The sequence below is a fragment of the Bufo bufo genome, chromosome 2 (assembly GCF_905171765.1).
Source record: "Bufo bufo chromosome 2, aBufBuf1.1, whole genome shotgun sequence".
In the NCBI taxonomy this organism is placed as follows: Eukaryota; Metazoa; Chordata; class Amphibia; order Anura; family Bufonidae; genus Bufo; species Bufo bufo.
Window position 1 is genome coordinate 830,379,934 of NC_053390.1, and position 23,710 is coordinate 830,403,643.

Consider the following 23,710-nt stretch of genomic DNA (forward strand, 5'->3'; position numbering starts at 1 on the left):
GTTAAGGGGGTGGAGTACTGTAGAGGTTTGTAGAGGTACTGTAGATGTCACTGTTATAGTGGATAGTGTTGATATCTTTTAACGACACACACAAACATTAAATGAAATGGATGAAATATACCCGAGCGAAGCCGCGTCCTTCTGCTGGTCTATATATATATATACATGGATAACTCACCAAAGTATAGCAATATGTCCATGACAAGAATGATGGGAATTAATACCAGGAACCATGAATAGGACCTTTCTGTGGAAAGAAAGATTTCCTGTTCACCATCACCAGCTGAAGGGTTGTTACAATACATCAGTGTAGGCAATACTCATATCTTCTTTTTTCTACAGTAGTTCCCAGGTTGACACTTTTAACCTACCCGGGGGCATAAATCTCCTCTGTAGGCTGCTGTCTAGGGTGGCTGTATTAAGGGCGGAGTGGGGGTCAATATGCATTATGATGGCAGATTATAAGGAGGGTCTTAGCGTATTTGTCTGGAGCCTCCACCATCTAGTGACCTTCACGGCCTAGATTATTCCATCAGCATAAAAGTTTAACATTTTTTAGGGAGGAGATGATATTGCCCCGTCCAACAGACACGGCTGTGAATATTGTCCTACCACAATTTTCCAACCACAGCAATCTGCTTTGACCTTTAGATGGACCCTGCAGATAGTGTTCAGTTTCCCTGCAGTGCCCCCTCAAAAAATGAAGCATTACACCATGTGAGAGATGCCATTGTTCTCCACTTCTGCAAATAGACTCTCCACTATTATTGTAACTTGTGCATGTGGACATGATGGACATATAGCGTATGAAGTCCAGTTTTAGGAGATGTTGTGTGTCCCTGCTCTGCTGGGGTCTGACATTTATCTTATTCTCAGGATATCAAGATTTAGGAAGGTAGAACTGAGAAAATCCATCCAGCATGTTTCATCTGTAACATATTCTTACCGCTGGAGATTAAGCCTAAGCTGACGACTTGAGATAAGACCATGAAACCGCAAATGATCCCAAAAGCGAAATTCGCACTCTGCTCCTCCAGCCTCTCGCAGAATCCTGGTAAAATTAAGATACATGTAAAAAATTCTGAAACCTTCTACATACAGATCTGTAGGTTTAACGGTTACATTGGGAGGTGTTGTCCATGGACTGCACACTCTCCTATTCTCCTGCAGTGATTCTGAGGAGCAGAAATCAACGCTTGGAGGTTCATAGTAGACAAAATATGTCTTCCCACCATGAAAACTGACAAGATGTTTTTTGACGGACTGGTAAACTGACGCTGGGGCCCAGTACCAGCCCCTCATGGATTTTTGGATAAACCAGCAAAAGATATAAAAAGAGCAAAATGTGCAGGTTATAAAGAACCACATGCTCCACATCTACTAAAATAATACATCTACTGCACTCTATCAGCCTTCTATGGATGAGGTGAACAGGGCTTCACTGTCCATCAGGCGAGATAAGCAACTGGCACTTCACTGCTACTGCAAAGGTGGCAATGTGGTCTTCAGCCCAACACTAGTGTACAGCCCTGCACATTGTTAGGAGTTATACATGTTTACTGCCCCCTGTAGGCTATATAGATATGACAGTTGTTAAGCTTTGTCATATTGTTTGTGTCTGAATAAAGCTTGTTGAATTACCTCACATCGCCTCAGGAAACATGGTGTCAGAAGTGGAGAGGGCTTTGGTGTTTTAGAAACCACTAAAGTCCTAATATCAGAACAAAAGACCAACAAGAATAGTTTCTCTGGTAATTTATTAATAAGAGACGCACCGTGTTACAGAAAATGGCTGCAAACAACTTCCCTGTGCCGTCGTCTCCCATGGACTGTAAAGGGGACCTGGCAGTTAACTGGACATATTTCAAATCCCAGTGGGAAGATTATGAGGTGGCAACTGAACTCGATAAGAAAGACCCCGAGGTAAGGACAGCGACACTGCGCTCAGTGATGGGGAGAGACGGTCTGCGTAAAGGTAAGGACAGCGACACTGCGCTCAGTGAAGGGAGAGACGGTCTGCGTAAAGGTAAGGACAGCGACACTGCGCTCAGTGAAGGGAGAGACGGTCTGCGTAAAGGTAAGGATAGCGACACTGCGCTCAGTGATGGGAGAGACGGTCTGCGTAAAGGTAAGGATAGCGACACTGCGCTCAGTGATGGGGAGAGACGGTCTGCGTAAAGGTAAGGACAGCGACACTGCGCTCAGTGATGGGAGAGACGGTCTGCGTAAAGGTAAGGATAGCGACACTGCGCTCAGTGATGGGGAGAGACGGTCTGCGTAAAGGTAAGGATAGCGACACTGCGCTCAGTGATGGGAGAGACGGTCTGCGTAAAGGTAAGGACAGCGACGCTGCGCTCAGTGATGGGAGAGACGGTCTGCGTAAAGGTAAGGACAGCGACACTGCGCTCAGTGATGGGGAGAGACGGTCTGCGTAAAGGTAAGGATAGCGACACTGCGCTCAGTGATGGGGAGAGATGGTCTGCGTAAAGGTAAGGACAGCGACACTGCGCTCAGTGATGGGGAGAGACGGTCTGCGTAAAGGTAAGGACAGCGACACTGCGCTCAGTGATGGCAGAGACGGTCTGCGTAAAGGTAAGGACAGCGACACTGCGCTCAGTGATGGGGAGAGATGGTCTGCGTAAAGGTAAGGACAGCGACACTGCGCTCAGTGATGGGGAGAGACGGTCTGCGTAAAGGTAAGGACAGCGACACTGCGCTCAGTGATGGCAGAGACGGTCTGCGTAAAGGTAAGGACAGCGACACTGCGCTCAGTGATGGGGAGAGACGGTCTGCGTAAAGGTAAGGACAGCGACACTGCGCTCAGTGATGGGGAGAGACGGTCTGCGTAAAGGTAAGGACAGCGACACTGCGCTCAGTGATGGGGAGAGACGGTCTGCGTAAAGGTAAGGACAGCGACGCTGCGCTCAGTGATGGGGAGAGACGGTCTGCGTAAAGGTAAGGACAGCGACACTGCGCTCAGTGATGGCAGAGACGGTCTGCGTAAAGGTAAGGACAGCGACACTGCGCTCAGTGATGGGGAGAGACGGTCTGCGTAAAGGTAAGGACAGCGACGCTGCGCTCAGTGATGGGAGAGACGGTCTGCGTAAAGGTAAGGACAGCGACACTGCGCTCAGTGATGGCAGAGACGGTCTGCGTAAAGGTAAGGACAGCGACACTGCGCTCAGTGATGGGGAGAGACGGTCTGCGTAAAGGTAAGGACAGCGACACTGCGCTCAGTGATGGGGAGAGACGGTCTGCGTAAAGGTAAGGACAGCGACACTGCGCTCAGTGATGGGGAGAGACGGTCTGCGTAAAGGTAAGGACAGCGACGCTGCGCTCAGTGATGGGGAGAGACGGTCTGCGTAAAGGTAAGGATAGCGACACTGCGCTCAGTGATGGCAGAGACGGTCTGCGTAAAGGTAAGGACAGCGACGCTGCGCTCAGTGATGGGGAGAGATGGTCTGCGTAAAGGTAAGGACAGCGACGCTGCGCTCAGTGATGGCAGAGACGGTCTGCGTAAAGGTAAGGACAGCGACACTGCGCTCAGTGATGGGGAGAGACGGTCTGCGTAAAGGTAAGGACAGCGACGCTGCGCTCAGTGATGGGAGAGACGGTCTGCGTAAAGGTAAGGATAGCGACACTGCGCTCAGTGATGGGGAGAGACGGTCTGCGTAAAGGTAAGGACAGCGACGCTGCGCTCAGTGATGGGGAGAGACGGTCTGCGTAAAGGTAAGGACAGCGACGCTGCGCTCAGTGATGGGGAGAGACGGTCTGCGTAAAGGTAAGGACAGCGACGCTGCGCTCAGTGATGGGGAGAGACGGTCTGTGTAAAGGTAAGGACAGCGACACTGCGCTCAGTGATGGCAGAGACGGTCTGCGTAAAGGTAAGGACAGCGACACTGCGCTCAGTGATGGGGAGAGACGGTCTGCGTAAAGGTAAGGACAGCGACGCTGCGCTCAGTGATGGCAGAGACGGTCTGCGTAAAGGTAAGGACAGCGACACTGCGCTCAGTGATGGGAGAGACGGTCTGCGTAAAGGTAAGGACAGCGACGCTGCGCTCAGTGATGGGAGAGACGGTCTGCGTAAAGGTAAGGACAGCGACACTGCGCTCAGTGATGGGAGAGACGGTCTGCGGATTCATCAGCACCTCTCACTCTCTGATGCCGACAAGCAGGACACAGAGAAAACTCTGGATGCATTACAGAGACATTTTATGCCTTCACGTAACATCATTTATGAGAGGCACATATTCAATACCACAAACCAAGGCCCATTGGAAACTATAGATCAGTATGTGACTAGGCTGAGGCAGCTATAGCCGCTACACGTGAGTTTGGAGTATTACATGATGAACTTATCAGAGACAGAATAGTTCTGGGATCAAAAGACATTAATGCTAGACAGAGACTGCTCAGAGTACCAGACCTGAACCTGCAGAGAGCCAGGGACATGTGTAGAAGCCATGAACTTACAGAAATGCAAATACAAGCAATGCAAGAAAGCAAAAGTGAAACTGAAGCCGTACGTTATACTGCTAGAACATATAAAAAGCCCATGAAAGAAAGCAAAGTAAAAACAATCAGATGTAGATACTGTGAAAACAACCACCCCTGGGGCAGAGACCACTGTCCTGCATATGGAGAAACCTGCAGTAAAGGCAGAAAGCACATGGCAGAATACATATGGCTGCACAGATCAAGAGCAGCAGCTCAGAAGAATCAGTATTCACTATTATTCATCCAATAGGAGCAGTAAGCAGTCCGGGGTCACAGTGGTTTGTACCACTAGAACTCAGCACTGACAGAGAAGCAGGGGAAAGGTTACACTGTCAGTTAGACTGTGGGGCCACCTGCAACCTTATGACATACAAAGACTATTGCAAAATTGTTAAAGAAGGAAAGCCAACATTACAGAAGAGTAATGTCAAATTAAAATGGTACAATGATACCTATATGATACTTATGGGCCGATGTAATCTAAATTGTACATATAAAGATAAAACATATCCACTGCAATTCCAAGTTGTCCAAGGTAAACACAAACCACTTCTCTCAGCAGAAACATGTCAGCTAATGGGCCTCCTTACACTGAATGTAGAACATAATGTATTATTACATGATGACCAGCAAACAACTACAACTTCACCCTTTTCTTATGAAATGATCACAACTGAATATAGAAACATTTTCAAAGGACTAGGGTGTCTACCTGGAGAGTATCACCTAGAAATAGATGAAGCAATACCTTCTGTTCAACACCAACCACGTAGAGTGCCGGCTCCACTTAAAGCAGACTTAAAGGCGAAAATAGAGAGATTAGAGACACTGGGAGTGATAATAAAGGTCATAGAACCTACGACATGGATAAGTAGTATGGTTGCTGTTAAGAAACCAGGCAAGCTGCGAATATGCATTGATCCCAAAGACTTAAATAAAGCACTAAAACGCTCACATTATCCAATGCCCACTATAGAGGGAATCCTACCAAGTTTAACAAATGCTAAAGTATTTTCTGTCTTAGATGCTAAGGATGGCTTCTGGCAAGTAAAACTGGACACTAAAAGCAGTTCTCACTACATTCTGGACTCCCTTTGGGCGTTACCGATGGCTACGCATGCCTTTTGGGATTTCTACTGCACCAGAAGAATATCAACGTAGACAACATGGAGCAGTAGAAGACCTGCCCGGAGTGGAAGTTATTGCAGATGATATATTGGTGTATGGCTGTGGTGACACTACAGAGGAGGCCACAAAGGATCATGACAAGAATTTGATTGGACTCTTAGAGAGAGCACGAAAGCTGAACCTAAAATTCAATAAAAAGAAGCTGAGATTGAGGCTATCATCGGTACCATACATGGGACATTTACTCACAGCAGAAGGCCTGCGTCCTGATCCAGAAAAAGTCAGAGCAATTTTAGAGGTACCAAAGCCTGACAATGTACAAGCAGTTCAGAGACTGCTAGGGTTTGTAAACTACCCTTCAAAATTCTTACCACATCTTTCGGATGTATGTGAACCACTACGCAGACTGACAGACAAAGACAGCTTGTGGGCCTGGCAATCCAGCCATGATGAAGCCCTCAAGCAAATTAAAGATATTGTTACTAAACATCCAGTTTTGAGATACTACAATGTCAATGAAGAAGTAACAGTCCAATGTGATGCCAGTGAAAAAGGTCTTGGAGCAACACTTTTGCAAGGAGGTCAGCCAGTGACATTTGCATCACGTACACTGTCTTCAACAGAACAAAGATATGCCCAGATTGAAAAGGAATGTCTTGCCATTGTATATGCATGCCAGAAGTTTAATCAGTACTTACATGGAAAAAATATTATTAACATTGAGACTGATCATAAGCCTCTAGAGAGCATTTTTTAAAAACCTCTCCTAGTAGCACCAAAACGTCTACAGCGCATGATGCTACAGTTGCAAAAATACAACCTTAATGTGGTTTACAAAAAAGGATCAGAAATGTATATTGCAGACTTCTTATCAAGAGCAGCATTACCTCACAGAACAATGGACAAGGACACCCCAGATTATGAGATTGTCTTGATGCAATCAGAGGAGGCCTTTTCTAAGGAACTGGAAGAGATAAACTTTGCAGAATATCTAAGAGTGTCTGATTTGCGCCTACAACAAATTCAGAAGTTCACAGAACAAGATGAAGTCTTGCAAGCATTAAAAACTACTGTCCTTACAGGATGGCCAGACCAGAAAGAAAAAATACCGATTTGTATCAGGGACTACTGGGGCTTTAGAGATGAGATAAGCGTACAAAATGGAATTCTGTATAAAGGACACAGAGTCGTCATACCAAAAAACATGCGCCCAGAAATGATTGCGAGGACTCATTCTAGCCACTTAGGAATAGAAGCATGCCTTCGCAAGGCCAAGGATGTCATCTTTTGGCCACACATGGGCCCAGAGATTATAGAGGCAATAAAGAACTGTAATACTTGCAATGAGTATATGCGTAAACAAACAAAAGAACCTCTGGCGACTCACAAATTGCCCACTCTACCCTGGAGCAAACTAGGCATGGACTTATTCTCCTTAACAGGACAAGATTACTTAATAATTGTTGATTATTATTCAGATTTCTGGGAAATTGATTTAGTTTCTGATACCACCTCTAAAACAATTATAGATTGTTGCAAAGCACATTTTAGCAGACATGGAATCCCTGATTCTGTAATTACAGATAACGGACCACAGTTTGTCAGCTCAGAGTTTGCACGATTTTGTAGAGAGTGGGAATTTGAACATCTTACCTCATCCCCATATCACAGTCAGTCCAACGGTAAAGCTGAAGCTACTGTAAAAATAGCAAAAACACTCATAAAGAAAGCTAAACGAGATGACAAGGATATCTGGAAAGCGGTTCTTGACTGGAGAAATACCCCATCAGAAGGCACCAGCAGTAGTCCTGTACAACGGCTAATGTCAAGAAGGACCAGGACTTTACTTCCGACTGCTCAGAAACTGCTGTTTCCAAAGGTTATAAAAGGAGTGGTCGAGAACCTAACTGAAAGACGCAAAAAAGCAAAGGCATATTATGATAATGGAGCCAAGGAACTTCCTGAACTAAGCATTGGTCAACCAGTGCGAATACAGCCATCGCCGTCGTCAACAGAGGAAATTTGGCGACAAGGTATTTGTTTGGAGAAAGTTGCTCCACGATCTTATAAAGTGGAAGCAAATGGACAGTTGTACAGAAGGAATAGGAAGTTTCTGAGGACTGCAGGTGACAAATCTGACATTGAAATAAGTGAAGTGATTACACCAGGTTCATCTCCAGATGAGACAATTCCCGAAGAAACAGGGATGGATGATCATATGCAACAATGTGAAGCTCCTGCCACACCAAGACGTACTAGAACTAGGGTTATTAGAACACCAACAAGATATAAGGATTGTGTATGCTAGATACATTATAAAAAACATTGTCACCTTTGGAATGTATTGTGGTATCCAATCATCTTATGTTATATATTACTTGATTTCACAAGAAAGGGAGGATGTTAGGAGTTATACATGTTAACATGTTTACTGCCACCTGTAGGCTATATATAGATATGACAGTTGTTAACCTTTGTCATATTGTTTGTGTCTGAATAAAGTTAGTTAAATTACCTCAGATCGCCTCAGGAAACACACATATCTGTGCTGTGAGGTCTATGATAATGAGGTCTATATGAGTGCTGGTGATGGTACACCTGTCCCTATCTATATGAGTGATGGTGATGGTACACCTGTCCCTATCTATATGAGTGATGGTGATGGTACACCTGTCCCTATCTATATGAGTGCTGGTGATGGTACACCTGTCCCTATCTATATGAGTGCTGGTGATGGTACACCTGTCCCTATCTATATGAGTGCTGGTGATGGTACACCTGTCCCTATCTATATGAGTGCTGGTGATGGTACACCTGTCCCTATCTATATGAGTGCTGGTGATGGTACACCTGTCCCCGATTGTTTATATGAGTGCTGGTGATGGTACACCTGTCCCTATCTATATGAGTGATGGTGATGGTACACCTGTCCCTATCTATATGAGTGATGGTGATGGTACACCTGTCCTTATCTATATGAGTGCTGGTGATGGTACACCTGTCCCTATCTATATGAGTGATGGTGATGGTACACCTGTCCCTATCTATATGAGTGATGGTGATGGTACACCTGTCCCCGATTGTCTATATGAGTGCTGGTGATGGTACACCTGTCCCTATCTATATGAGTGATGGTGATGGTACACCTGTCCTTATCTATATGAGTGATGGTGATGGTACACCTGTCCCTATCTATATGAGTGATGGTGATGGTACACCTGTCCCTATCTATATGAGTGATGGTGATGGTACACCTGTCCCTATCTATATGAGTGATGGTGATGGTACACCTGTCCTTATCTATATGAGTGATGGTGATGGTACACCTGTCCCTATCTATATGAGTGCTGGTGATGGTACACCTGTCCCTATCTATATGAGTGATGGTGATGGTACACCTGTCCCTATCTATATGAGTGATGGTGATGATACACCTGTCCTTATCTATATGAGTGCTGGTGATGGTACACCTGTCCCTATCTATATGAGTGATGGTGATGGTACACCTGTCCCTATCTATATGAGTGATGGTGATGGTACACCTGTCCCCGATTGTCTATATGAGTGCTGGTGATGGTACACCTGTCCCTATCTATATGAGTGATGGTGATGGTACACCTGTCCTTATCTATATGAGTGATGGTGATGGTACACCTGTCCCTATCTATATGAGTGATGGTGATGGTACACCTGTCCCTATCTATATGAGTGATGGTGATGATACACCTGTCCCCGATTGTCTATATGAGTGCTGGTGATGGTACACCTGTCCCTATCTATATGAGTGATGGTGATGGTACACCTGTCCCTATCTATATGAGTGATGGTGATGGTACACCTGTCCTTATCTATATGAGTGCTGGTGATGGTACACCTGTCCCTATCTATATGAGTGATGGTGATGGTACACCTGTCCCTATCTATATGAGTGATGGTGATGGTACACCTGTCCCCATCTATATAAGTTGCTGGTGACGGTACACCTGTCCCCATCTATATGAGTGATGGTGATGGTACACCTGTCCCTATCTATATGAGGGCTGGTGATGGTACACCTGTCCTCGTCTATATGAGTGCTGGTGATGGTACACCTGTCCTCGTCTATATGAGTGCTGGTGATGGTACACCTGTCCCTGATTGTTTGTATGAGTGCTGGCGAGAGAATAAACCTGTCCCCGGTTGTCTTTATAAATGTTGGTGACCTTATGCTTGTCCCATGCCATCCCTATCAGTTTTGCCAAATCTTTTGTTCAGACATAAAAAGAACTTACAAAAATGAGCACTGCTCCATGTAGTGCAACAAACCACCCCTCATCCTATCGCAGGAGTGGACTAATGGCATCACTTCATTACCATAAATCATGTGACCAGTTACATAAAATAACCTCTGAGCACATCTGTATCAGAGGGTGCCTTTTCTTTATCATGCCCTGTGAATAGGATTCACAACTATGCAGAATCAGTGCCCAACATGGATGGGTTGTGAAGTTGCACCTTTTTACTAATCACCAGCTCAGGACACAGGACCTTCCTCCTCTCCAGATCCCTTCAGAATAATTGCAAGAACGGGTGAAGAGGAAGGATGTGCCAGTCCTGGAACCATCTCCTAGGGTTTGACATTAGACTTTCTCTTTTTCTACAGCCCACCTTCTCACTCACATTCTGTATACCAGTTACTCACGTTTTAGTGTCAGTATTAGAAGCACAAAAGTGAACATGGCGTGAACCACAGAGTCCAGCGAAAAGCAGAAGGAGACAAAGCCGAGAAGTCTTCTAGTAGAAACCTGGGACTTGTTACGATTGGTGGGTTCTGAAACAAAGCAGACATATGCTGATATAAGGCAAAGTCTAAGATCATAGCTAACCTCCAACCTCAGGTGTGAACAGGGCGTCATTAAGGGCGATAGACACCATGAATAAAGTTACTTGAGGTTCAGCTTTAGGCTCCTAGTACAGGTCTGAGGGAACTTCTTCAGGATGACAATATGTTAGGATGTTAATAACAGTTCCTGTGTAGGGTGGTTGTGTTGAAGGTAACTATGGTAGTAGCTCATGGTGGTGGGGGTTGCTTTGGCTTATTACCCCAGTTGGCCATGATGAAAATCATCACCAAAAGCATACCTTAGCAGGATAGTCCTGTATCTACATGAGAAACGGAATTGTTTCATGCCACAAGATACCGATTTTGTATTTCTTTGGGCCAGAGTAGTCTCTAAACCAATAGTTCCAGCCCTGGTCTATAGTCAAGGTGACCTAACTCACTGTGCCAAGACCTGTTGAAGGTTGCATTACAGAGGCAAAAACACATTGCCTAACTGCAATCATTTTCTGGACTTTTTCCACTTGAAAAGTTGCCACCCGTCTTTTATTTTCCTTGCAATTCCTGCAATTAGCTAAGCAACTGGAGAATCCATGTCAACGGGCACTGTTTATGAACCACTAGGCTTGAAGCTCACTGTGTCCTAGGGAAATTTGGTTTCATGGAGATCTGGCCTTGAAAACAACAACTCCTATGGTCCTAAACTGTGCCCCTAAATAAGAAAAACACCAGTAACCTGTCCTTGGGCGCATTGCTGCTCTGCTCACTGCAGGACTGGCTAGCGGCCAGCGGTACAGCGGCTTGAAGGATAAGTCACAGTCCTTGCAGGGCCAGGAAGCGGCTGCAGCAAATCACAGGCCTCAGCGATTAGCAGTGATATAGTGTCCACTGAGGCCTGTGACTGACCACAATGGCCGTGGGACCAAGCCGTGGACAGGAGAGGACAGGATTAGATACAGGACTCTGCAGACATTGTCACACAGGACGGCATTAGATACACAGCTCAGCAGGCAGTATCACACAGGATAGGATTAGATACACAGCTCAGCAGACAGTATCACACAGGATAGGATTAGATACACAGCTCAGCAGACAGTATCACACAGAATAGGATTAGATACACAGCTCAGCAGGCAGTATCACACAGGATAGGATTAGATACACGGCTCAGCAGGCAGTATCACACAGGATAGGATTAGATACACAGCTCAGCAGACAGTATCACACAGGATAGGATTAGATACACAGCTCAGCAGACAGTATCACACAGGATAGGATTAGATACACAGCTCAGCAGACTGTATCACACAGGATAGGATTAGATACACAGCTCAGCAGGCAGTATCACACAGGATAGGATTAGATACACAGCACAGCAGGCAGTTTCACACAGGACAGGATTAGATACACAGCTCATCAGACTGTATCACACAGGATAGGATTAGATACACAGCTCAGCAGGCAGTATCACACAGGATAGGATTAGATACACAGCTAAGCAGACAGTATCACACAGGATAGGATTAGATACACAGCTCAGCAGACAGTATCACACAGGATAGGATTAGATACACAGCTCAGCAGACTGTATCACACAGGATAGGATTAGATACACAGCTCAGCAGGCAGTATCACACAGGATAGGATTAGATACACAGCTCAGCAGGCAGTATCACACAGGACAGGATTAGATACACAGCTCATCAGACTGTATCACACAGGATAGGATTAGATACACAGCTCAGCAGGCAGTATCACACAGGATAGGATTAGATACACAGCTAAGCAGACAGTATCACACAGGATAGGATTAGATACACAGCTCAGCAGACAGTATCACACAGGATACGATTAGATACACAGCTCAGCAGACTGTATCACACAGGAGAGGATTAGATACACAGATCAGCAGACAGTATCACACAGGATAGGATAAGATACACAGCTCAGCAGACAGTATCACACAGGATAGGATTAGATACACAGCTCAGCAGGCAGTATCACACAGGATAGGATTAGATACACAGCTCAGCAGGCAGTATCACACAGGATAGGATTAGATACACAGGTCAGCAGACAGTATCACACAGGAGGGTATTAGATACACAGCTCAGCAGACAGTATCACACAGGATAGGATTAGATACAGCTCAGCAGACAGTATCACACAGGATGGGATTAGATACACAGCTCAGCAGACAGTATCACACAGGACAGGATTAGATACACAGCTCAGCAGACTGTATCACACAGGATAGGATTAGATACACAAGTCAGCAGACAGCATCACACAGGATAGGATTAGATACACAGCTCAGCAGACAGTATCACACAGGATAAGATTAGATACACAGCTCAGCAGACAGTATCACACAGGATAGGATTAGATACACAGCTCAGCAGACTGTATCACACAGGATAGGATTAGATACACAGCTCAGCAGGCAGTATCACACAGGATAGGATTAGATACACAGCTCAGCAGGCAGTATCACACAGGACAGGATTAGATACACAGCTCATCAGACTGTATCACACAGGATAGGATTAGATACACAGCTCAGCAGGCAGTATCACACAGGATAGGATTAGATACACAGCTAAGCAGACAGTATCACACAGGATAGGATTAGATACACAGCTCAGCAGACAGTATCACACAGGATAGGATTAGATACACAGCTCAGCAGACTGTATCACACAGAATTAGATACACAGCTCAGCAGACAGTATCACACAGGAAAGGATTAGATACACAGCTCAGCAGACAGTATCACACATGGTAGGATTAGATACACAGCTCAGCAGGCAGTATCACACAGGACAGGATTAGATACACAGCTCAGCAGACTGTATCACACAGGATAGGATTAGATACACTGATATATTACCGCTGAGTGTGGTTAGCGGTGGATCGGTGGTTGTGGAGTCTCCGGTTTTCATGATGACGGTGTAGTTGATGTAATGTGGTCCGGATTTGCCGTCTATGCCGAACTGGAAGTGGACCTGGAATTTTGAGCCGTCCGCCTCCGTCAGGTCAGTCAGGGTCACTGTGCAGGTCGTCTTGTTGTACTTCAGACGACCATTATAACTTCTCAGTCCTTTCAATTCTTCATGATACGTCCCGATCTTCCTTTTTTCAGAGTAAATGTCAAAGGGAGACCTGCTGTTGGTGCGGCAGGCGTCCGCCACCTGGAAGAGAAGGTTGGTGCCCAGCCGCCCGGTTACATCGATGACGTCCCCAGAGGTAATGACATCTGAGGGGGCCAAATACAAAAAGAAAGCATTACAGGGAGGCCTTTGTAAAGTGAGAATATGAAGATTTATCCTGTCAGGTGCAGATACTACAAGTGGCCAGCAGGTGGAGCTTTACCATGAAGAGCATGTATAAATACAAGAAACAGAACTGGATCGCACATCCTCAATGCTAAGCTTTTATCTAACTGCTTCTCAGCGTAATTTATCATATACCTACCCCTCTGCTGAATGCTATACATGAGGCGTTAGTGTACAATTTGATCAAGAGCTTTACCATGAAGCGCTCTCTGTCCTCTGCAGTCTAAGACGTATAGATTGGAGCGCTCTCTACTATCTGATGTGGCACAGAATCATTCAGTTCATGATCACACTCAGATCATTTATTCTAAAATTAACAAAATAGAGATAATCAATATAAAACTAATATAAGGCTACTGTCACACTAGCGTTTTTTGCGGATCCGTCATGGATCTGCAAAAACGCTTCCGTTACAACAATACAACCGCATGCATCCGTCATCAACGGATCCAGTTGTGTTATGTCTTCTATATCCAAGACGGATCCGTCATGAACAACATTGAAAGTCAATGAGGGACGGATCAGTTTTCTGTTGTGTCAGAGAAAACGGATCCGTCCCCGTTGACTTACATTCTGTGCCAGGACGGGATCTGTTTGGCTCCGCATTTGGTGTCCGACCTCCAGAGCGGAATGGAGACTGAACGGAGGCAAACTGATTCATTCTGAGCGGATCCTACACCATTCAGAATGCATTAGGGCAAAACTAATCCGTTGAGCCCTGAACGGATCTTATAAACGGAAAGCCAATGTGCCAGTGTGAAAGTAGACGTAAATACATATAAAAGTAATACATAGAACATGGAGTCTATCTAACTGCTACAGAGCAATCCATCGAGCAGGCTTGTCACACTGAACAGAGAAATCAGTATAACATGGTTGTCACACTGATTAATAAAAAAGAAGAATTTTTTTTAGGCTCAGCGGCCATTCCAGTACAGCTCCGCCCCGCTGCCAGAGGCAGTCTACAGCGACAAGGTAATGTAAACCTCCGCCCCGGCGCCAGAGGCAGTCTACAGCGACAAAGTAATGTAAACCTCCGCCCCGGGGCCAGAGGTGGTCTACAGAGACAAGGTAATGTAAACCTCCGCCCCGGCGCCAGAGGCGGTCTACAGCGACAAAGTAATGTAAACCTCCGCCACGGCGCCAGAGGCGGTCTACAGCGAAAAGGTAATGTGAACCTCCGCCCCGGAGCCAGAGGCAGTCTACAGCGACAAGGTAATGTAAACCTCCGCCCCGGCGCCAGAGGCGGTCTACAGCGACAAGTTAATGTAAACCTCCGCCCCGGCGCCAGAGGCGGTCTACAGCGACAAAGTAATGTAAACCTCCGCCACGGCGCCAGAGGCGGTCTACAGCGAAAAGGTAATGTGAACCTCCGCCCCGGAGCCAGAGGCAGTCTACAGCGACAAGGTAATGTAAACCTCCGCCCCGGCGCCAGAGGCGGTCTACAGCGACAAGTTAATGTAAACCTCCGCCCCGGCGCCAGAGGCGGTCTACAGCGACAAGGTAATGTAAACCTCCGCCCCGGCGCCAGAGGCGGTCTACAGTGACAAAGTAATGTAAACCTCCGCCTCGGCGCCAGAGGCGGTCTACAGCGACAAGGTAATGTAAACCTCGGCCCCGGTGCCAGAGGCGGTCTACAGCGACAAGGTAATGTAAACCTCCGCCTCGGCGCCAGAGGCGGTCTACAGCGACAAGGTAATGTAAACCTCCGCCCCGGTGCCAGAGGCGGTCTACAGCGACAAGGTAATGTAAACCTCCGCCCCGGCGCCAGAGGCGGTCTACAGCAACAAGGCAATGTAAACCTCCGCCCCGGCGCCAGAGGCGGTCTACAGCGACAAGGTAATGTAAAGCTCTGCCTCGGAGCCAGAGGCGGTCTACAGAGACAAGGTAATGTAAACCTCCGCCTCGGCGCCAGAGGCGGTCTACAGAGACAAGGTAATGTAAACCTCCGCCCCGGCGCCATAGGCGGTCTACAGCTACAAGGTAATGTAGACCTCCGCCCCGGAGCCAGAGGCGGTCTACAGCAACAAAGTAATGTAAACCTCCGCCCCGGCGCCAAAGGCGGTTTACAGCGACAAGGTAATGTAAACCTCCGCCTCAGCGCCAGAGGCGGTCTACAGCGACAAGGTAATGTAAACCTCTGCCCCGGCGCCAGAGGCGGTCTACAGCGACAAGGTAATGTAAACCTCTGCCCCGGCGCCAGAGGCGGTCTACAGCGACAAGGTAATGTAAACCTCCGCCCCGGCGCCAGAGGCGGTCTACAGCGACAAGGTAATGTATACTGCCCGTGTGTTACAACCACTGCACAAAGATCAATGTTGCTTTTATGAACATTTGCTACAAATATATAAACCGGACTGTGGTATTGACGATAGTATCGATACATGAACTAGCGGAACTATGAACGCCAAAAAGGTGTCATAAACGCTAAACTGGACATCGACTCACAGAGGAGCCATCAGCTCTGTCTGACACATGGTATATATAACAGTGGGACTATAAACTCTATAACAGGTGCCATCAGTACGATATTGGGCATTTTTTCACCACTATTAACCCTCGCAGCGTCTTACTCATTAAATATCTAAACATCATCATTCTGATATCATTATATTTCTGTCTACAATGCTGTATGAGCGATAATGGACATTTGATGGTTAAGGAATACGTTATAGATGTTCACCTTCACTACTGACTGCGGAGCTGCAGATCCTATGACAATGACCATCATCTATTAATCAATGTGACAACCATGTTATACTGATTTCTCTGTTCAGTGTGACAAGCATGCTCGATGGATTGCTCTGGTAGCATTTAGATAGACTCCACGTTCTAAGTATTATTTTTATATATTTTTTAGATTTTATATTGATTTTCTCTATTTTGTTAAAGGGACACTGACAGGCCAAATCAGCATATATAGTTAGATATATCACATTACAGGTCTTATACAGTCTTTTAAAAGCATATAAGTATCCCCCCTGTCCACCTTATAAAGAGCAAAATATAAAGTTTTATAACCTGCTTGTCCGGTCACCAATCTGCCCAAGGGGCGGCGTTTCATGTGAAAATGCGCCCAGCCAGCCGCTCCCAACTGCCGTCTGAAGCCCCGCCCAGCTCATCAATATTCACTTCGCTGGGCGGCGGCTAGAACTCTCCCCAGTCCCGATCCTGCGCATGGGCAATTCAATCCTCCGGGCATCGTTCATGCCCAATCTTCTGCGCCTGCGCCCCGCCGTGGTTAGATCGCGCCTGCGTACACACACAGGCTGCCTGCGTCTTCGAGGCAGCTGCAGCCTCAGCCTCAGCCATGCACTGTTCAGAGCAGCGCTGCTCACTCACATCGTCAAACGGGTTAATTATAGTGCGTCCGACCTCCAAATCTTCACTCCGCCCTCATTGTCTGTGTGTACACAGTGCAGACAAAGAGAGGCAGAGGAAGAGTAAATAAATAAATAAATAACTAAATCATTGGTTTAAAGGTATCTGTGGCTCTAATATATTTTAGTGTTAAATATTGATATATATATATATCATTGAATTATTATAAAATTATAGTGATGGAGTTGGGTTCTTTGACATACATCCAATTCAACTTGAAGTAATCTAATTTGGGTGTATATAATAATATTTTAAAAATTCACTTACAATTGCAGTGAAATAAATGTATAACATAAACTAATAGGTTGAACATTATTTACCTTTTTATTAAGAAAAATAGCTCCAACAGAAACTGACACTAGACGTACTCGAACCACAAACTCTTCCTCTGCCTCTCTTTGTCTGCACTGTGTACACACAGACAATGAGGGTGGAGTGAAGATTTGGAGGTCGGACGCACTATAATTAACCCGTTTGACGATGTGAGTGAGCAGCGCTCTGAAGCGCTGCTCTGAACAGTGCATGGCTGAGGCTGAGGCTGCAGCTGCCTCGAAGACGCAGGCAGCCTGTGTGTGTACGCAGGCGCGATCTAACCACGGCGGGGCGCAGGCGCAGAAGATTGGGCATGAACGATGCCCGGAGGATTGAATTGCCCATGCGCAGGATCGGGACTGGAAAGAGTTCTAGCCGCCGCCCAGCGAAGTGAATATTGATGAGCTGGGCGGGGCTTCAGACGGCAGTTGGGAGCGGCTGGCTGGGCGCATTTTCACATGAAACGCCGCCCCTTGGGCAGATTGGTGACTGGACAAGCAGGTTATAAAACTTTATATTTCGCTCTTTATAAGGTGGACAGGGGGGATACTTATATGCTTTTAAAAGACTCTATAAGACCTGTAATGTCATATATCTAACTATATATGCTGATTTGGCCTGTCAGTGTCCCTTTAATTTTAGAATAAATGATCTGAGTGTAATCATGTACTGAATGATTCTGTGCCACATCAGATAATAGAGAGCGCTCCAATCTAGGCGTCTTATAATTATTGCTCTTATAGTGACAGTCGGTGTGTGGTGGACACTGCATAGACGGGGCGGCGGAGACACTGGGACAACCTGTATTAGTTCTCTACATTCAGCTGCTCCCCGCCCCCTGATGTGACTGACAGATGTATCATCCAACCAGATCTCTACTGTCACTAAGAGGGGCATGGCTATGAAGAAGCTCCACCTCCAGTGCCTGTATCTAATCCTATCCTGTGTGATACTGTCTGCTGAGCTGTGTATCTAATCCTATCCTGTGTGATACAATCTGCTGAGCTGTGTATCTAATCCTCTCCTGTGTGATACTGCCTGCTGAGCTGTGTATCTAATCCTATCCTGTGTGATACTGTCTGCTGAGCTGTGTATCTAATCCTATCCTGTGTGATACTGCCTGCTGAGCTGTGTACAGTGTCATAACTACCGGGGAAGCAGCTGCTTCGGGTCGCGGCAGCGTGTGTGACAGTTTATTTTCAAGTTCGTTAAATATCGATGTCTTACTGTTCAGGGCCCCTTCACAGCAGCTGACTAGGCCCCCTCGCTAATGTGATCTAATCTTACTGTTTCCTAAAGTCTTCTGATGTGTCTGGGATTCAAACCCACAACCTCCAATGTCTGAGTGTATCAGAGGCAAAGCATTTACCCTCACAACCATAAAGGCTGCATTACAACTGATTGAAAAAAAATGAGACTTCTACTGTTATAGCTGGCTAAGTGTACAGCTATACACATGACAGCTGCCCCAACACACCCAGCACTGCTATATCTCTATATGACAGCTGTCCCAGCACACTCAGCTCTGCTATATCTCTATATATGAGCAGCTGTCATGTGTATAGATGTACACTTAGCCAGCTTTAACAGTAGAAGTATCATATTTTTTCAGTCAGCAGCAAGGCATTTCATATGGTCTTGTGGTTAGAAGCTTTGCCTCTCATACAGAAGGTCGTGGGTTCGAATCCCAGCAGCAACCTTTTCTGAAATACAAGCACTGACTTCATATATGGACATACAGGAAGAGGCTGCATCGCATCGCTGACATGGAGGTAAGTAGAAGTGTTTATTTTTATTTTTTTTAATACCCGACTGTTACTGCCATGAGGGAGCGGGGGGGGGGGGCACTTGATACTGGCACATGGGGGGAGGCACCTGATACTGGCACATGGGGGGGGAGAAAGGCACCTGATACTGGCACATGGGGGGAGAGGGATTGGCACCTGATACTGGCACCTGGGGGGGAGGGGGGGTTGGCACCTGATACTGGCACATGAGGGGGGGGAGAGGCACCTGATACTGGCACATAGGGGGAGGCACCTGATACTGGCACATGGGGGGGAGGGGTTGGCACCTGATACTGGCACCTGGGGGGGAGGGGGGGTTGGCACCTGATACTGGCACATGGGGGGGGAGAGGCACCTGATACTGGCACATGGGGGGGAGAGGGGTTGGCACCTGATACTGGCACCTGAGGGGGGGGTTGGCACCTGATACTGGCACATGGGGGGGAGAGGCACCTGATACTTGCACCTGGGGGGGGAGAGGGGTTGGCACCTGATGCTGGCACCTGGGGGGGGAGGGGGGGTTGGCACCTGATACTGGCACATGGGGGGGGAGAGAGGCACCTGATACTGGCACATGGGGGAGGCACCTGATACTGGCACCGGGGGGGAGAGAGGCACCTGATACTGGCACATGGGGGGGGAGAGGGGTTGGCACCTGATACTGGCACCTGGGGGGGAGGGGGGTTGGCACCTGATACTGGCACATGGGGGGGGGAGGCACCTGATACTGGCACATGGGGGGGGAGGGGATGGCACCTGATCCTGGCACCTGAGGGGGGGAGAGAGGCACCTGATACTGGCACCTGGGGGGGAGGGGGGGTTGGCACCTGATACTGGCACATGGGGGGGGAGAGAGGCACTTGATACTGGCACTTTTTTTGTGTGGGGGGGGAGATGGCACTATGATACTGGGACATGTGGGGGAGGAGAGAGGCACTTGATACTGGCACATGATGGGGGGGCATTATGGGGGACACTAGGCCGGCAGCCTATCAGAGGCCGGACACTGAGGGGCATCTACTGGGGCACTATATATGGGGCATTTTATACTGGTACATTATGGGGGGCACTAGCAGAAAGGGGGGAGAGGAGCACTATGGAGGCATTTACTGGGGGCACTATATAGGGGTATTTTATACTGGGACATTATGGGGGCCCTATGGGGACATTAGCTCAACTGGGGGCATTACAAGGGGGTATTTTTGCACTGTCACATTATAAGGAAAATTATTACTACTGGGGGGGGGGGGGGGGCATTATGGTGGGCTTTATTACTCCCCCATGGTATGACCCCCTAGTAGCAGCACCAGCCTCTCTCTGCTCTGCTATCCCTCTGCCCCTTCTCCAAATCCTTATTATGAAATCTTTCTCATTAGGATAAAGCACAACATCAGCTCCGCCGAGCCCCCGACCAAAGTGTGGAAGTGGCGTCCGAGATCCCCAAGGGCCAAGTAACTGTAAGTTTTCATGTGAAATATGTTTATGTTATACACATATAGCATCCACTGTGCCACACAATATACAGTATACCTCTACACTGTGCCCCACAATATACAGTATACCTCTACACTGTGCCACACAATATACAGTATACCGCTACACTGTGCCACACAATATACAGTATACCTCTACACTGTGCCCCCCAATATACAGTATACCTCTACACTGTACCACACAATATACAGTATACCTCTACACTGTGCCACACAATATACAGTATACCTCTACACTGTGCCCCACAATATACAGTATACCTCTACACTGTGCCACACAATATACAGTATACCTCTACACTGTGCCACACATTATACAGTATACCGCTACACTGTGCCACACAATATACAGTATACCTCTACACTGTGCCCCCCAATATACAGTATACCTCTACACTGTACCACACAATATACAGTATACCTCTACACTGTGCCACACAATATACAGTATACCTCTACACTGTGCCACACATTATACAGTATACCTCTACACTGTGCCGCACAATATACAGTATATCTCTACACTGTGCCCCACAATATACAGTATACCTCTACACTGTGCCACACAATATACAGTATACCGCTACACTGTGCCACACAATATACAGTATACCTCTACACTGTGCCCCCCAATATACAGTATACCTCTACACTGTACCACACAATATACAGTATACCGCTACACTGTGCCACACAATATACAGTATACCTCTACACTGTGCCCCACAATATACAGTATACCTCTACACTGTGCCACACAATATACAGTATACCGCTACACTGTGCCACACAATATACAGTATACCTCTACACTGTGCCCCCCAATATACAGTATACCTCTACACTGTACCACACAATATACAGTATACCTCTACACTGTGCCACACAATATACAGTATACCTCTACACTGTGCCCCACAATATACAGTATACCTCTACACTGTGCCACACAATATACAGTATACCTCTACACTGTGCCACACATTATACAGTATACCGCTACACTGTGCCACACAATATACAGTATACCTCTACACTGTGCCCCCCAATATACAGTATACCTCTACACTGTACCACACAATATACAGTATACCTCTACACTGTGCCACACAATATACAGTATACCTCTACACTGTGCCACACATTATACAGTATACCTCTACACTGTGCCGCACAATATACAGTATATCTCTACACTGTGCCCCACAATATACAGTATACCTCTACACTGTGCCACACAATATACAGTATGCCGCTACACTGTGTCACACAATATACAGTATACCTCTACACTGTGCCCCACAATATACAGTATACCGCTACACTGTGCCCCACAATATACAGTATACCTCTACACTGTGCCACACAATATACAGTATAACTCTACACTGTGCCACACAATATACAGTATACCTCTACACTGTGCCCCACAATATACAGTATACCGCTACACTGTGCCACACAATATACAGTATTCCGCTACACTGTGCCACACAATATACAGTATACCTCTACACTGTGCCACACAATATACAGTATACCTCTACACTGTGCCACACATTATACAGTATACCACCACACTGTGCCACACAATATACAGTATACCTCTACACTGTGCCACACAATATACAGTATACCTCTGCACTGTGCTCCACAATATACAGTATACCTCTACACTGTGCCACACAATATACAGTATACCTCTACACTGTGCCACACAATATACAGTATACCTCTACACTGTGCCACACATTATACAGTATACCGCTACACTGTGCCACACAATATACAGTATACCTCTACATTGTGCCACACAATATACAGTATACCTCTACACTGTGCCCCACAATATACAGTATACCGCTACACTGTGCCCCACAATATACAGTATACCTCTACACTGTGCCACACAATATACAGTATACCTCTACACTGTGCCCCACAATATACAGTATACCGCTACACTGTGCCACACAATATACAGTATACTGCTACACTGTGTCACACAATATACAGTATACCTCTACACTGTGCCCCACAATATACAGTATACCTCTACACTGTGCCCCACAATATACAGTATACCGCTACACTGTGCCACACAATATACAGTATACTGCTACACTGTGTCACACAATATACAGTATACCTCTACACTGTGCCCCACAATATACAGTATACCTCTACACTGTGCCACACAATATACAGTATACCTCTACACTGTGCCACACATTATACAGTATACCGCTACACTGTGCCACACAATATACAGTATACCTCTACACTGTGCCCCCCAATATACAGTATACCTCTACACTGTACCACACAATATACAGTATACCTCTACACTGTGCCACACAATATACAGTATACCTCTACACTGTGCCACACATTATACAGTATACCTCTACACTGTGCCGCACAATATACAGTATATCTCTACACTGTGCCCCACAATATACAGTATACCTCTACACTGTGCCACACAATATACAGTATGCCGCTACACTGTGTCACACAATATACAGTATACCTCTACACTGTGCCCCACAATATACAGTATACCGCTACACTGTGCCCCACAATATACAGTATACCTCTACACTGTGCCACACAATATACAGTATAACTCTACACTGTGCCACACAATATACAGTATACCTCTACACTGTGCCCCACAATATACAGTATACCGCTACACTGTGCCACACAATATACAGTATTCCGCTACACTGTGCCACACAATATACAGTATACCTCTACACTGTGCCACACAATATACAGTATACCTCTACACTGTGCCACACATTATACAGTATACCACCACACTGTGCCACACAATATACAGTATACCTCTACACTGTGCCACACAATATACAGTATACCTCTGCACTGTGCTCCACAATATACAGTATACCTCTACACTGTGCCACACAATATACAGTATACCTCTACACT

General features: G+C 46.4%; 1 protein-coding gene across 2 annotated transcripts in view; it reads right to left on the reverse strand.

Annotated features, from left to right (window-relative positions):
- The window catches only part of LOC120990517, a 39,075-nt gene that overhangs the window by 9,861 nt on the left and 5,504 nt on the right, over nucleotides 1–23,710 (reverse strand). For both annotated transcript variants that reach the window (XM_040419384.1, XM_040419383.1), the window contains exons 2-5: nucleotides 13,335–13,700; nucleotides 10,307–10,435; nucleotides 947–1,051; nucleotides 179–247 (exon numbers count right to left, since the gene is read on the reverse strand). In XM_040419384.1, the coding sequence (XP_040275318.1) occupies nucleotides 179–247; nucleotides 947–1,051; nucleotides 10,307–10,435; nucleotides 13,335–13,700 (669 nt within the window). The remainder of the gene's footprint in view (nucleotides 1–178; nucleotides 248–946; nucleotides 1,052–10,306; nucleotides 10,436–13,334; nucleotides 13,701–23,710) is intronic.